The 15730-nt window shown below is 34.6% G+C and overlaps 1 protein-coding gene across 1 annotated transcript; it reads left to right on the top strand.

Annotated features, from left to right (window-relative positions):
• The first annotated feature begins 283 nt into the window (after positions 1–283).
• LOC113733719 (gibberellin 20 oxidase 1-D-like) lies at positions 284–2234 on the top strand. The gene is made up of 3 exons (XM_027259911.2): positions 284–1010; positions 1123–1444; positions 1715–2234. Exons 1-3 carry the CDS (start codon positions 349–351, stop codon positions 1994–1996), a joined length of 1266 nt encoding a protein of 421 aa, XP_027115712.2. The 5' UTR covers positions 284–348; the 3' UTR covers positions 1997–2234.
• The last annotated feature ends 13496 nt before the right edge of the window (positions 2235–15730 follow it).

Below are 15730 nucleotides of genomic sequence, written 5' to 3'. Positions count from 1 at the left end.
CCCTATAACTACTCTAGGGGGAATGTTCTTATAAGCTGCTAACAACTTAACTATTTTTGTAGCTCCAGAGTATTTCAGTTTATACTCCTACCTATATTATCTAGATATACTAAGAAAGGTGTACGGTCTAATAAGGCAACTTTGAAATATTTACTCATGGATAGAGTAAAGGGCATGTTCTAACCCGTGATGGTGACCAAAGTCGAATCCACTCAAAATTTTTGTACTAAAAAAATAACAAAATGATTCAACCATGCATTTAAATCCAGATTTTCTTTCCATAGATATCCATATTAGTTATTATTACTTATCCATCTCCGTGTATTAGCTAAAGATATGGATGGATGAATGGTTATGGTAACATTGCCTTCTCTACCTACCATCAACTTATATATATACATACATATACAGAGGCAACACCAGCTATCAATTGCCAAAATCAAATATATTAACTTGGCAATGCCTAGTGCTAAAAATCAGTTATCATCATCTCCAGCAACAAATGAAGCCAAAGGTGAACAAAAGTCACTTGTCTTTGACGCATCTTTTCTCCAAAACCAATCTGACATTCCCTATGAGTTCATATGGCCTGATGAGGAAAAGCCTTGTCCTGAACCTCCCCCAGTGCTTCATGTGCCTTGTATAGATTTGAATGGCTTCCTCTCTGGGGACCCTGTCGCTCTCTCCACCACAACTAAGCTAGTAAAGCAGGCATGTCTTGAACATGGTTTCTTTCTTGTGGTTAATCATGGGATGGACTTGCAACTCCTAAAAGTAGCCCACAAGTGCTTGGATTTCTTCTTTGACAGGCCACTACAAGAAAAACAAAGAGTCCAGAGAAAACTTGGGGATCATTGTGGTTATGCTAGCAGCTTCACTAATAGGTTCTCCTCCAAACTTCCATGGAAAGAAACGCTCTCGTTTCGATATTGTGCTGATGGTCAACAAGCCCTTAACATTGTTGAAAGCTACTTCTTGGATGCAATGGGTGAAGATTTTAGAGAATCTGGGTATAAAATTGCATACATGCCACTAGTTATTTTTTTTCTTAGTACAATAAAAGCTTTTTTTTTGCTTTCCTACTTTTGATGATGCATTGCTTTTTCTTGTCTTTGTCTTTAGGAAGGTGTTCCAAAAGTACAGTGAAGCCATGAGCAGTCTATCTCTTAAAATTATGGAGCTTCTGGGAACCAGTCTTGGAGTAAAAGCGAAACATTTCAGAGAATTCTTTACAAGAAACGATTCAATAATGAGATTAAACTACTATCCTCCATGCCAAAAACCTGATCTAACTCTTGGAACAGGTCCTCATACCGACCCTACATCCTTAACAATTCTTCATCAGGATCACGTTGGAGGCCTTGAAGTGTATGTCAATGGAAAATGGCACTCTGTTCCTCCTAACCCTGAGGCTTTCGTTGTCAATATTGGCGACACATTCATGGTGAGTTATAGTATAGTAATCCTTTGGTGTCACTGCAATTAACTCTTTCTTTGTCTAATCTATTGCTTTGTTCCAATTCTTATTTTGATTGTTTGATTTCTTCAAAAGATCATTTTGAAAAAGAAAAAAATGAAATAGAATAAGTTTGTTATCTTATATTGTTATTTTCAGAATTCTTGTTTGTTTATGAAAAAAAATGTTCATTTTGCTCAAAATGTTCGGTTTGTTAATTCGGGACTGAAATACTTATTGGGGACTAATGTCTTTCAGGCTCTTTCAAATGGAATCTACAAAAGTTGCTTGCATAGGGCTATTGTGAACTCTCGAACTCCAAGAAAATCTATTGCATTTTTCCTGTGTCCCAAAATGGATAAGGTTGTAAGCCCCCCGGAAGAATTGGTATCTTTTGATAATCCAAGGATGTTTCCAGATTTTACATGGTCAGAGCTGCTTGAATTCACTCAGAAACATTACAGATCTGATATGAAAACCCTGGACGCTTTTGCGAAATGGCTGATACACCAAAGGGATGATCAAAAAATGGTTGCTTAATTAGTCAAGCCAAATATTTTGCAAACAAAATCAAGCGTGTTAGACTTAAGAATTCTAGGTGAAGGTGACAGGAAATTTAAAGAAAAAAGGATGGATATCAACCCCTTAAAGAGTTGAAATAAAACAACCCACCACAAAGCCTGTGATGATGGAGGGTTGTATTGCAGTTGTATATAGTTGGTGTTGTACTATGGAGTATAGACTATAATAAACTCCTATATGAGAAAATTGAGGATGAGATCTTCTCTATTACTTTTCTCTCCATTTATATATTTTTTATTTTTCTCTTCATTTATCTATTTTTTATATTTATACAAGTAAATTTTCTCACAATAATCTGTTTGTGTCAATAATTTTATTTCCACAAGTATATCAACATACTCAAAAATTAAGCTCATTTATGAATATTTTATAATTCAATTTGTACAAGATATTTTGATGGTACAAAAAAGGTCAAAATTACTGTGAAAATTGTAAAATTTGATCCAATAGTAAAATTTAATCAATTTAATTTCAACTTTTGTACATACTTTAACCAACTGGAGAATATAATATGGATGTTTTTATTTTTCAAAAATTATATTTATTTAGATGTAATAGAGGAAAAATCTTCCCCAGTTATGGAGAGGAATCTAACTGAAGACAACTAGTGCAATATGCAATTTTCGTGAATAAGGAGCTTTAATGGCCTTCGTGATGACAATTTAGCTTTTCCTTATTCAAAGGAATAGTTGTCTTCTTTGCCTTTTGGCATCCATTTAGGGTCATTCTTGACTTAGAGAGCTCAATCCGTACTCACTCGTAAAGTTAAAAGTACCCATAAACTTTCAAAACTAGATGATGCCTTACCTACGAAAATTGAGAAAGTTTCAGATGTTGCCAAATTGAAGAAAAGGTTGCTTGAGATAACAAAATATAGTCAAATTCCATAATAGTTTAAGGGTTTATTTATTATACGTCCATAAGGGACGACAAAATTCCAAAAAAAAAAAAAAAATTGTTTGGTCAAATTTCCTTATTGCTGGGTGGGCCAACTGTCATGTACATAGAAGGAGCTACATCGATAAAATTTTTCTCAATAAGGAATCAAGGAAGTCTATGATGGATGTGGAGAATGATGATATAGCAGATTCTCAGATTGAGTTTCTTTCAAAGTCTTTGAGCCTAAATTTTCTAATGGCAAATTGTTTTGTACAGTATGGAAAGGATTTGACTTCCTACAAAAATATTGATAATAGTGGTCACCCAACTGGAGACTTGATTACTCAAAGACAATCGAAATGGAGGGCAGAAGAATCAGACTTGGGTGTGAAGTATGCTTTAAACTTTAAGCAATCCCTCAACATAACTCTGGTAGGAGCTTGGGTGCCTATTCATCCCAATAGAAACCAATTTGAGATGAGGAAGATTAAGTCATTGGCTTTGATAGGTGTCGAACCTCTGTAATAATAAAAACCTACACAAGAAAAATAAAAATTTGCATATAGTGGTGAGTAAGATCTATGAGGATTCGCAAATTCTCTTTATTTTAAATTCTTATTACTAGCTTATTTAAATATTTATTTGCCCGTTTATTCCGAATATTTTATTTTGACCCTTTTAGACCCAATTGCATGGAACTATGACTTGTTTATATTTTTAAAATGACTTATTACAAAATTTAAATTTTTGAAAGCTCGTTTAGAGTGAATAGTGGATGCACGTTTGGAAACAATAATCGATTTGAAAATACAATAAGTTTGAAAAATTGGAGACACTGTAAGAATCGAAGACAACCTAAGAGGGGGGTGAATTAGGTTATCTAAAAACTGGCCAAGATATGATTCGCTTTTTTCGAACTTGCTTTCTTTTCCAAGAGGACCTCACTGAGAAGCAATTGATGGACTAGCACAAGTAATTTGTGAGTAAAATAAGTAAGTAATATATATACAGCAAGATAGTAAATGAAGGGATGGAATTGCAAACCAAGTTTTAAACTTGACTAAGTTTGAATATCACTTTATATATCAAGTTTCTTCAATTTGATCAACTTTCAACCAATCTCTTGTGTACAAAGGAAGGATCACTTCCTTCTTGCCTCAAGTCTCACTCGATCAAGCAAGGAAGTTTTACAATCGCACGGATAACCCTCACAAAGCTACACTATTGAAGAAATTGGATCACACTTGAAAAACTAAATGAAGATTACACAACTAAGAGTACAAATCTTCTTTTTGGAGTATTCATACACTTGAATCACTCAAGATCTGATGTAGACTTAATATGTAAAAGTTATTTTGAAGAGTTGACTAATCCCAATTTATAGAAGACCAAAAAATTCTTCAATTAATGCTGTCAACAGATAGAAGGCAGCTAGAAAGTCAACTAGCCGTTGGTGGTGTCGGACGTCCGGTACTCTGATTTTCTGCGTCCGAACGAAGACAGTGAGTTCAAAACGATTTCTTGCAATTCTTAGGACGTCCGGTCCCTCCATAGTATATGTCCGAAAGTAAACTTACAAATCCTTCTTCATTTCTTTCGGACGTCCGATGCTCTAGTGTTTTGCGTCCGAAGTACAGCAACGTTTGTCGGACGTCCGGTATAGAGGTATTGTGTGTCCGAACGAGGTCAGTGATCATAGAGGTTTTGACACATTACCTTCGGACGTCCGAGTGTGAGTTCTTCATGCGTCCGAAGTTACTCAATGGTTGTCGACCGTCTGATATGGTCCTTTTGTGCGTCCGACAGCAATTTCAATAATTTGCCAAACATTGATCCTGTTTTGACTTCAAGTCTTTGATCTGATTTTTGTTCCAAATCCTGAAACAATCTCTTCAAAGAATATTAGTAGCATCCAATTATTTTGTAATCATCAAAAGTTATGAACTGAGATATACAATCTCCCTCTTTTTGATGATGACAAAACATTGGATGGATCAAAAAGAATTCAACTCCCCCTCAACTCGACTCCCTCTTCCTTATAGATTTCATGACAAGAGTATTCGCAACTCCCCCTCACTTATAAGATTCATATCCATTTTCTCCTCCTTTTTGTCATCATAGAGCAGCCATATTATACCAGATGAACCAATCAAATTTGTCAGCATTCAATAGAAATTATCAATTGGACAAACTAGATCAATATATCAATATTATCAGCAAAACCAAACAGCAAAGGATAAAGACATTCATTCTCAGCAAATGATAAAAGCATCCATTCATAGAAGAAACATAAAAAAATATCAGTTAACAGAATAACATCAGTTTTACAGACCAAAAGAGGATTATGATCCTCAATACATAGCATACCAAAAGTTTTTCAATGCAAAAGATGAACTATTGTCCTAATAATGAAATGCAAAGTCCTAGTAGTGCTTAGATGGTGATTTTCGATGATTCAGGCCTTCTCCTGGTTAGACGAAACTGCTCAGGATCCATTTGGTCTTCTTCCTCAGTTTCTTCATCATCATCTTCAGTTGTCTCCACAGTTACAGGAGCCTTGTCTTTATCTTTGGGCTGAGAGCTGGAAGCATGTGCCTCTGGAGTGGCTTCAGTACCAGGAGTATGCTCTGTGGGCTGAGATCTTGGCTCTTTTTTATGAGTACTTTCATTGAATTCAGGAATTAGAGGCACAAGGAGATTCCTTTTTTCAATAAAGATGGACTGTTGGGAAGGAGACATGGTCATCATGAGACCATCTTCAATGAGCAGAACATGTTGTTTGAGGTTCTCGAGCAAGGAGATGACCTCAGAATTGGAAGAGAGTGACTTGCTAGCTGATTTTCTAGGATGGATGGTGAATGGAGAGACATACATAGACTGATCACGAGGAGTCCTAGGAGTGACAGGGGTTTCGTGAAGAATTTTTCTCCTAGTTTCTGCAACAGTCTCCTTATAACACCAATGGCCCTCAAAAAATTTCAGATTCTTTCTTTCAAAATATGCTTGTGAGAAAAATGTTGAGGCACTGTTTTTGGGTGATTTTTCAATAAAAGGAATTTTAAAATGGGTAAAGATTGGAGTCAGAAATTTTCCATAAGAGAGTTTCCTACGACTATCAGTGCTAATCTTGAGTAGAAATTTGCACATCACAAACCCAAAGTCAATTCTGACTTTTTCAACAAAACAGTAAAAGAGATAAAGCTCCATTTTGTTCGCATTAGTTTTGTGACCATCAGTGGATACCAACAGATTTGAAATGATGGAAAAATTTATCATGTTCTGAGGGCTAAGATCTTCTAATCTTGCCTCAGCAGAAGTGTTGAAGTGTGATCGAAAATAGGTCATGAGTTTAGCAATGTGAAAATGATGGTAAGCAGAGGAATATTCTTCATATGAAAAGAAATTTGCAACTTTTTCTTTAAAATCAGCTTTAATACTTGTTTTCAAAATGGAATTCACAATGTCAGGAGTTAACGTGTTGTCTACAGAGTTGACCCTAGAGATGAGTTCAGTGTGTGAATTACCCTTTTTGAGATTTACAAAAAACTGATAAAGTACATCAGGGTAAAAAGTATTGGGGATGGACAGAAGATGAATCCATTTTTGAAACTCAAAGAGTTTAATGATAGGTTCGAGGTCAAGCTTACGAAATTCAGGAGGAGAAATGGTCCTTTGAGTGATGAAACCCTTTTGTGAGACCAACTCAAATCTGTCTCTGGCCTCATCATCAATGAATTTTGGCAGAGGAGAAGGTTCCTTAGCAGGCTAAGTTACTGGTTCCTTTCCAGACCGTTTCCTTTTTGCAGTTTGCTTGGCAGATAACTCAGTATTCTGAACCTTAAGCCTTGTCCGTGGAGATTTTCTGGTAGATAGCTCAGGGGTGTGCTGAACCTCAGCACTTTTCTCTGCATTTGATTGAGCAGTGCTTCCCTTTTGGGCAAACCTTTTTCTTTTCCCAGGGGATTTCGAGCCAATCACTTCAGTATGGGTGGGTTCCTCCATTTCTTCTGCATTCCTACCACCTAGATTTTCTTCAGAGTGATGCTCTTCCATCTACTTATCAGATGGCTCAACAGTTGGAGCATCTCGCTTCCTTTGAGCAGTTTGCTTCATCTTTCCACCTCTATTTGCAGTTTTCTTTTGGATACTTTGGTAGAGGGTTCCACAATTTCAATATTCTCATCCCTAAGTCTAAAAGAGCGTCCGACTCCCGCAGAACCACCTCTAATCCTAACCATGATGTAATGTAGTTGGATGTTGATATAGGGAGTGGTGCAAAGTGTATGAGATAGATGAAGAATGCAATATGAATTAATGTTGATGCACGAACCAACCACAAGAAGTTAGATTTGAAAGCTTAGGGTTACGGATATAAATTGGGGAAATATGAGGCAGTTGGAAGTTGGAAGAACTTATTATGTCCAGATAACGGGCAATAGGGGTGTAATGGTGTCGATTGAATCAATTTCTTGGAACTTGATTAGAGGAGAAAGTAATTTGAAATTTGAACTTTGAGAGAGAACTGAAGGGTTGCGTCCGAGACAAAAAAACTAAATGAACTTAATGAGGTAGGTGGCTTTCTTATATGAACCAATTTTTGAGAGTCGGACGGCCGAATGAAGTGACGCGTCCGACGCAATCGTCCGAACCAGAATTTTTCCAAAAAAGAATGAAAAACACTGTCGGACGTCCGCTTTAATCTATCGGACGTCTGATAAGAAGTGACCAAAGAGAAACTTAGAGAATTTTTTCTAAGACACCCAGTTTTGTTCTGAGATACACAAATTGATCCAGTGGAAGGGCTTTTGTGAGGATATCAGCAATTTGATCTTTAGAACAAACATATTGAACACAAATTTCACCCTTGTGGACAAGATTGCGAATGAAGTGATGCTTAATGTCTATATGCTTTGTCCTAGAATGTTGAATGAAATTTTTTGTCAAATTGATGGCACTAATGTTGTCACAAAACATAGGTACAGAATTATACACTAAACTAAAATCATTCAATGTGTTTTTTATCCACAACAATTGAGCACAGCAAGCACCAGCAGCAACATATTCTGTTTCGGTTGTAGATAATGAAATGACATTCTGTTTCTTGCTAAACCAGGACACTAAGCAATTTCCAAGAAAATTACATATACCAGTTGTACTTTTTCTATCTACTTTACAGCCACCAAAATCAGCATCAGAGAATCCACACAAGGGAAGTTCATGACACTTAGGATACCAAAGGTCAAAATTCACAGTTCCTTTTAAATATCTAAAGATTTTTTTTACCGCAATTAAATGTGATTCCTTTGGACAAAATTGAAAATGAGCACACAAGCACACAACAAACATGATATCAGGTCTACTAGCTGTTACGTAAAGCAAGATACCAATCATACCTCTATACTTTTTTTCATCAATTTTTGTACCTTCTTCATCTTTGTCAAGCTTGGTAGATGTGCACATGGGTGTTCCAACTTGCTTTGAGTCCTCTATTTCAAATCTTTTCAGCAGTTCCTTGGTGTATTTGGTTTAATTGATGAATGTTCCATCTTGAGTTTGTGTCACTTGGAGTCCAAGGAAGAAATTTAGTTCTCCCATCATGCTCATTTTAAACTCTTTTTGCATGATTTTGGAGAAGTTCTTGCACAATCTCTCATTAGTAGCACCAAATATAATATCATCCACATAAATTTGTATAATTAGAAGATCATGCGAACTTTGTTTAATGAAAAGGGTAGTATCCACTATACCTCTTTTGAAACCATTTTCAATCAAAAAATCACTCAAACGTTCATATCATGCTCTTGGAGCTTGTTTTAAACCATATAGAGCTTTTGAGAGTTTAAAAACATGATTTGGATAATGGCAAGTTAACACAAGAACTAAATTATCAGTTGGTTCTACAAAATTCTTAAAATAGAATATTTATCAAGATCTTCAATTTGGATTTAAAGCTTTAGAATCTTCATCACCAAATTGCCAACTTGATACAAGGACAAGAATCCTGACATTAGACTTTCTTTATTATCAACATAGGGCAATAAAATACAATTAACTTCAAATTCATCATCATCTTCACAAATTCATCGTTCAAACTTGAAAAGCCACAAGTTCATAGTCATGAGATAAGTCCAATCACATCCAACTCCAAAATTAAAAAAAAAATAGAAGTATCAACCAACTTAATGTAAGATTTCAAGCAACTTTAAAAGAAAAAAAGGTAACAAAATGTAAACCAAACACTTAAAAGTTAAAACGCATGCTAAAAAAGTTACTGACAAAATTGGGAATAACTAGCTAGGCAACAAAAGATTGAAGCATTAAATAATTAATAAAATTTAATTTGAACACGATTTTATTGGGCTAATAATGGTAAATGAACTGAGATGTATACTTCATGATATGGAACATTGCTTGTTTAAATAATAGTAGTGGTATGAATTGAACTCCAGCAGACAATCATCAAGCTAAAGAAAAGAAAAAAGAAAGGATGTTAACATTGATAGATAATAAAATATTATAGCCTGGGAACATCTATTATATGTTAACAAAAGCTGTGACATTAGTGGATTAGGTACTATTTGACTTTATCAATTTCTATCCCTGGTTGAGTTGAAGGAAAAAAAAAAGCACAAACATGTTGATATTTAATTGCCGTTAAGACCAGGAGGAGAAGTTCGTTTATGGAAAAAAAAAAGGTCGAACTTTGCATTAAAGAAAATGATCAAAACTACGGGACAGAAAAGTAAATCAAAATTAGTTAGCACTAAAGAACAAAAAAAATACAGATGAAAATCTTCAAAGGGAAAAATTTAAATGTTGAATCCACCTAAGATTCTGGATTTGGCAAAAGAAAATGGAGTCTTCACCAACTTGTTCACTTGCCGAAATTGCAGATGGAAAGAATTTATAGATCTATGAAGTTGTAGATGAAGCATGAAAGAAGGAACAAAATCTTTAAAGGTCTTGAAGCCAAAGGAATAAAAAGGACCAAGGGTTGGAGGAAAGCGGCGCTATTAGGAAGCGCTAGGGTTTTTTTTATCTTTAGTGTAGATTAGGTTGTGTTTAACTTAATTTTATAGTAAATTCAAAAACCGCGGATTCACAGTTCATCCGGTTTTTACTGGTTCAAAAGATTTGACCGGTTCTTAATGGTTTAATGTTATTTTCTGGGTTTTGTACTCAACCGGACCGGAGCTAGGGCCGATTCGCGGTCCAACCGGTTGAACTGGCCAATCCGATCCGATTCTGAAAACATTCATTTTAAATAAAAACATGAATTTTCATGTTTCTAGATCTATAAATACAAATTTGAATACAACAATTTATTTGATTGCAAAAATGTCTTCTTAATCAAAATAGAATTTTCTAGTAATATTTTGTCAAGTAGCATGCTAGGCTGAAAGCCTCGATTCTAACTTCCACCACCAAATGCATTCCTTTGACAACTACAATCATTTTAGCTAGTTAAATCGACAAAATATTACTAATTCCTTTAGCCAAATAGTAATGATATGTCTAGTTCCACACCTAACAATCACCTCAACTTCTAATTGCATTATTCAACATTAGAAACAATAAAAATGAATAAGAGTATAAAGTCATATAAAAGAAGTTTAAGTAAAAGATTCCGAAATCTAATTTTACTCTTCTTTTATTCTCAGGCTATCATTTGCTAAAATTAAAACCATGAAGATAAACTACCTATCATGGATATAGCCTAAAATACTGGTCTCAACAGTTATTTTACACATCATCCACCTTATCCAGTAAATAGGCACTTTTCACAATTAAGAAACTTTATATAAATCAAAATATCAAAATATAATTATCTATCCATAAATTAAGAGACTCTGATTAATTTTTAATTTAATAGGCCTCACCATTTCCTTCTTGACAATAGTTTACTTTGGCCTTTCATTTGTCAGATTTTTTCTCCTCCACTCTAACATTATCACCTTATTATCAAATAATAATTTTAATAAATAGAAAATTAAAATTGGAATGAGTATGTATAATGGCATTTATTATTTTTTAGGGGAAATGTAGTTATAATTTTTTCATTGTTAACCTGAAGATTCTTGATGTAATCACCACCCATCTTTATTGTTAGCCTTAAGGAATTTTTTTCCAAAAACAAAAAGGCCAAAAAGTAATTTTAAAATAAATAAAATTTAAAATAGGAAAAATCGCCAATTTGGTCCCTAAACTTTTTCACTTAAACCAATTTCATCCTTTATGGTTTTTTTTCACCAATTTAGTCCTTAAACAATTTTATCTAGTTCAATGTAGGATTTATTGGGCAGTGCCACTACACTTTATGTATTTCCCATGGCAGACCAAGGGTATAATTGGAATGACAGGTTTAACTGTTTAATTATAGGGATTATAATAGCACTTTGAAATGATGAAGGAAAAGAAACATCTTAAAACTGAGAGAGAAGCAGGTTTCATAAGGATCAAAAATTAACCTTGGACTCCATCCCTTTCTTTCACCCTATCTCCAGCTTATACATTTCCTCTTCCGACGTCATCTTTCGCAACATCCTCTTCGACCTCTCTGTCTTTGCTGGACCTCAGGCTCAGCAACCCATCACCTGCAGCAACTGGATGCCTACCACAGAGCTGGCCCCCATCAGCACATCTACTTCGATCACTCCCACGTTTGCGCCGCCATCGTCACTTGCGGAGGCTTGTGTCCCGGAACAAACACCGTCGTCAGGGAGCTGGTGGTCGGGCTCTGGGACCTGTATGGGGTCTGCCATATCTTTGATATTAAATCCAGGTATTAGGGCTTTTATTCCGCTTCTACTAATCCCATCCCACTTGAAATATCTGACCATTTTGGTTTAAACCGGGGAGATCAGCGTCTGTCCCAACTGATGTTTGATTCTTAATCTTTCTACTTTTATAGATTATCTTGATTTTTCTCCAAAACCAGATCTTGGAGTGATCTGGATGTTTGGGTTGATCAACACAAGGCTTAGGCAGCCCAAGCTTTGAACTAGTGGAGGGGGGCTAAGCGGTGGAAGCACTTTGTAGACAAAGAAAATTTATTTAATTTATTTAGTCAAGATTAAATAAATTGAATTGATCTTGATTAAATTAAATTAAATTGTAGAAGTCCATTATGTTTTGGACTGTCAAATTGGGCCAATATTATATGGGTTATTAAATCAAATTAAATTTGTAATGCCCATTCAAAGTGAAGTGAATTAATTAATTCATTAGTTCACAAGGGACTATTTAGATGGGCCCATTATTTAAGCCCAAGTTAAATAGGTTTTCTTAAGTAACAAGTGATCCAAAATGCAGCAAGATTTTGAGGGTTTTCTTGAAGACCTAACCTACATATTTTGGCTATAAATAGAGGTCTTCCCTCAAGGCAAAGACAGGAGAAAAATCCCTAACTTTCGGAGAAACTCTGTCAAATTTTCTCAAGAGCTTTCTTCCTCAAATCCAAGTCCAAATCAAGTCAAACAAATCCTCCTGCTATCGGTGTTGAAGACTTGAAGTTCCAAGTGTTTGACACCATCATCAAATCAATCGTTTTCTACGCCGAAATTGTAGGAAACACTCTTTCGATTGAAGAACAAGTCTTTTCGGCCCTTCAATTGAAGCTATCCGAAGAAAAGAATCAGGGGATTAATTTCTTTGATTCAAGAATTTTCAGAGATTGTAACCCGCTTATTATTTAATTTAATAAATTTGATATTTGTGCAAGTTTTCTTGTCTTTTATTTTAGGCAACAAAATTTCTGCTTACACACTTCATCTTCAGGTAGATTCTTTGGAGTTCCGGGCTGCATCTCCCATCTAAAGGGAACTCCCTCAGGTCTCTGGTAGTATATACGTGAAGATTGACCAGCAGAAGACTCTCTTGACAGGATACGATTGAAGTAGAAACAATCACTTTGAAGCACAATACTTGGCTTCTTTTGCTCATCATTTCGGATTTTCAAATTCATTTTCCCCTTCAAACTACAAATGCAAACTGCAAAAATATATTCCGACCAAGTAGCAAGCTCCAGGAGGTTCCTCGTCTTCTAGATGAATTTTTTCAGGTGCAAAAGGTTGTGATTGCTGAGTTGAAGCTTTGACCCCGCAGGTTTCTTGACAAAACTTCTGCAAAAATTCACGTATAAAGGGTCCAAGGTTAAATTTTGATCCTTATGAAACCTACTTCTCTCTCAGTTTTCGGAGGTTTCTTTTCCTTCATCATGTCAAAGTGCTATTATAATCACTATAATTAGACAGTTAAACCTATCATTCCAATTATACCCTTGGTCTGCAGTGGGAAATACTTAAAATGTGGTGACACTGCCCAATAAGTCTTACATTGAACTAGATAAAATTGTTTAAGTACTAAATTGGTGATAAAAACCATAAAGGATGAAATTGGTTTAAGTGAAAAACTTTAGGGACTAAATTGGCAATTTTTCATTTAAAATACTGAAAAAATGCGCGTCTTTAGATTTAGGGGACAAAAATATTCATAGCATCACATAAAAACTTCAAATTTCCTTTTCTAGGGGGAAAAGAAAGTTAGATGAAGGAGGAAAGGATGAGAAAAGGAATAAGCAAATGTTTCTGATCAGAACGCAAAAAATGGCAAAAAAAGTATTAAATAGTACATACCAAAGAGAGACGATAAAAGTAGAAGATCATGAATCATGATTATTGGACTAAGGAAGAAAGGAAATAACAAACCCATTCTTGATCTCCTACAACGAAACTATTTATTTAGCTAATTATGGACAAAATTTAAAGAAAATGCATCAATTAATCCAATAGAGGAAAAAAGCAAAGTAAACGATTAGAATGAAGGAAAAAAATGAAAAGGAGTACAAAGTGGAAACTAAATGAGAAGGTTGCAGTGTAGATGAGGGTTTGTTTAGTTGTCTTTAGTTGGAAAGGAGAAAGGAAATAAGATGAATAAAAAAAAAAGAAAGCAAAATGAAGAAAAGAAAAAAAATGTGCCATGTGTCAAAATGAAGTGGAAGCCACTTGGCAATCATTGGAGTTGCTACAGTAAGTCCACTTTCTTTAACATATATAGTCTATGTGGGAATGCAAAACTTCTTAATTGATTTCAATTGCTGAAGTGGCACATTCTCATTGACTAGTTGGTGGTAGTTCTCCAATTAATTGAATTGATGAATTGAATTGAGGACAAAATCGAGATTTCACCTCCTTATTGAATGGACAAGGTTCCTGAGAATCTCCTGTGTGCCACTCATTGTATTTCTTTCTTCTCTTCATTCACTTCCTTCCTTTCTCTTTTATCTCTTCTTCACTTCTTCTTTCTTTAATTGAACATTAAGTAGTAGTACAAGATAAATCAAAGATCACACATGGTCTTCTTTTTACAGGTTAAAGGAATTTCCTTTTCTCTTTTTCTCTTAATTAGCTTAACTTGCATCTCATGTTTTCTTTTATGAAAGCAACTATGTATGATCTATTTTGTTGCTATCATCTTCTTTTCTATTGTTTGGATTTGCATTTTTGCATGGTACTAGTTTCATCTTCTTGCTGAAGTATTTCTCTCTATTTTCTCTTATTGCTATTTTTTCTTTTATTTTGATTATCTTCCCTCCTAGATCTCTCTTTTTTAAAAAAAAAAATTGTACCATTCAGAAATTATCTATCATTACTGTAATTTTTTTCATAGCTGTCTTTTTTTTTTTTTTTTTGATGATCTCTGGTTGCAGATATTTCTAAGCAGCAGTTGACCTTTTTTTTTTGGTTAGTTTCTTCCAGACATACAAAGTTTATGAATCTAGGGAAGTTAGGATAAATTTTAAGTATTTCATTTTTTTTTTTTTGCGATATCATTAAAATGTTTAGATCATTATTTGACTTGTGTTTTTGTTCAATTGATTTGCAGCAATCTATACAACATTATTTCTACTAGAACTATGCTTGCTATTTTGTGTAAGATCATTCTCACCACTAATGCATCTTCTTATCGCTTTAATGACTAAAGATTCTGATGATGCATCTTCACCCTATAATGTCTGAATCAATGCTCATTTTCTTTGTGAAGACCATTTATTGCCCATTTCATCACTGCATTTGTCAGGTTTCGTCCTCTCTTTTCTCTTGAATCATAATTGAGGAACTTTCAATTGTTTGCCAAGTAGGTTTTTTGTACTCTTTCTTGCTTTTTTTTTTGTCATTTTCCATCTTAATTTTTATGAAAGGGGAAGGACATCGATTAGCTGGAATACTTGGAGGTAGAGGAAGTGCTCCCCCCCTGTTGCTACTATATGGAATACGAAACTCGATATTACCCCCATGAAGCAAATCGATGCACGCACAAAAATTTTTTTTTATTTGATTCTGGTCATTTCTTAAAATCATCCCCTTTTCTGAAAGTTACAAGTTATTGCTTCCTTCTATGTGATAGGCAAGTAGCAGCGACAAATTTGAAATCTTTTAGATTTTGAGTTTGAACGTTTTGAGGTTTTTCTTTCATTAAAATTTCTGTTCATGTTGTTTTCTCCTTTCATTCATTTTGTCTAAACCTGATTTTTTTATTGCACGTGGGAGAAATTGGTAAATTTCATGTTTTATTTTGTGAATTATGATTTTCCCTTCTTTAAAAATTAAGTTCTGGTTTTTTGTATATGAATGCTTAAAAGAACAACTTTTGCGTGTGAATTTTTTGGGTTTTGTTAAACAAAGAGTCAAAAGCACTATAAGTGATCATAGAGGCCCGCTAACTTAGATACTTGTTTTTCAAGTACCTCTTCCTTATGTATTTGTCTAGATCTTGCCTTTCCTTTTTCTTTTACAAGAATATCATTTATTTATT

The sequence above is a fragment of the Coffea arabica genome, chromosome 3c (genome assembly GCF_036785885.1).
Source record: "Coffea arabica cultivar ET-39 chromosome 3c, Coffea Arabica ET-39 HiFi, whole genome shotgun sequence".
NCBI classification, from domain to species: Eukaryota; Viridiplantae; Streptophyta; class Magnoliopsida; order Gentianales; family Rubiaceae; genus Coffea; species Coffea arabica.
Note: the sequence above shows the minus strand (reverse complement) of the source record. Positions and strands in the feature narration are given on the sequence as shown.

Excerpts from the sequence above, each read along its gene's own strand:
- LOC113733719 (XM_027259911.2), top strand. The coding sequence starts at position 349 with ATGGTTATGGTAACATTGCCTTCTCTACCTACCATCAACTTATATATA. Across the intron at positions 1,011-1,122 it reads GAAGATTTTAGAGAATCTGG|GAAGGTGTTCCAAAAGTACA; the intron begins GTATAAAATTGC and ends CTTTGTCTTTAG. Across the intron at positions 1,445-1,714 it reads ATATTGGCGACACATTCATG|GCTCTTTCAAATGGAATCTA; the intron begins GTGAGTTATAGT and ends AATGTCTTTCAG.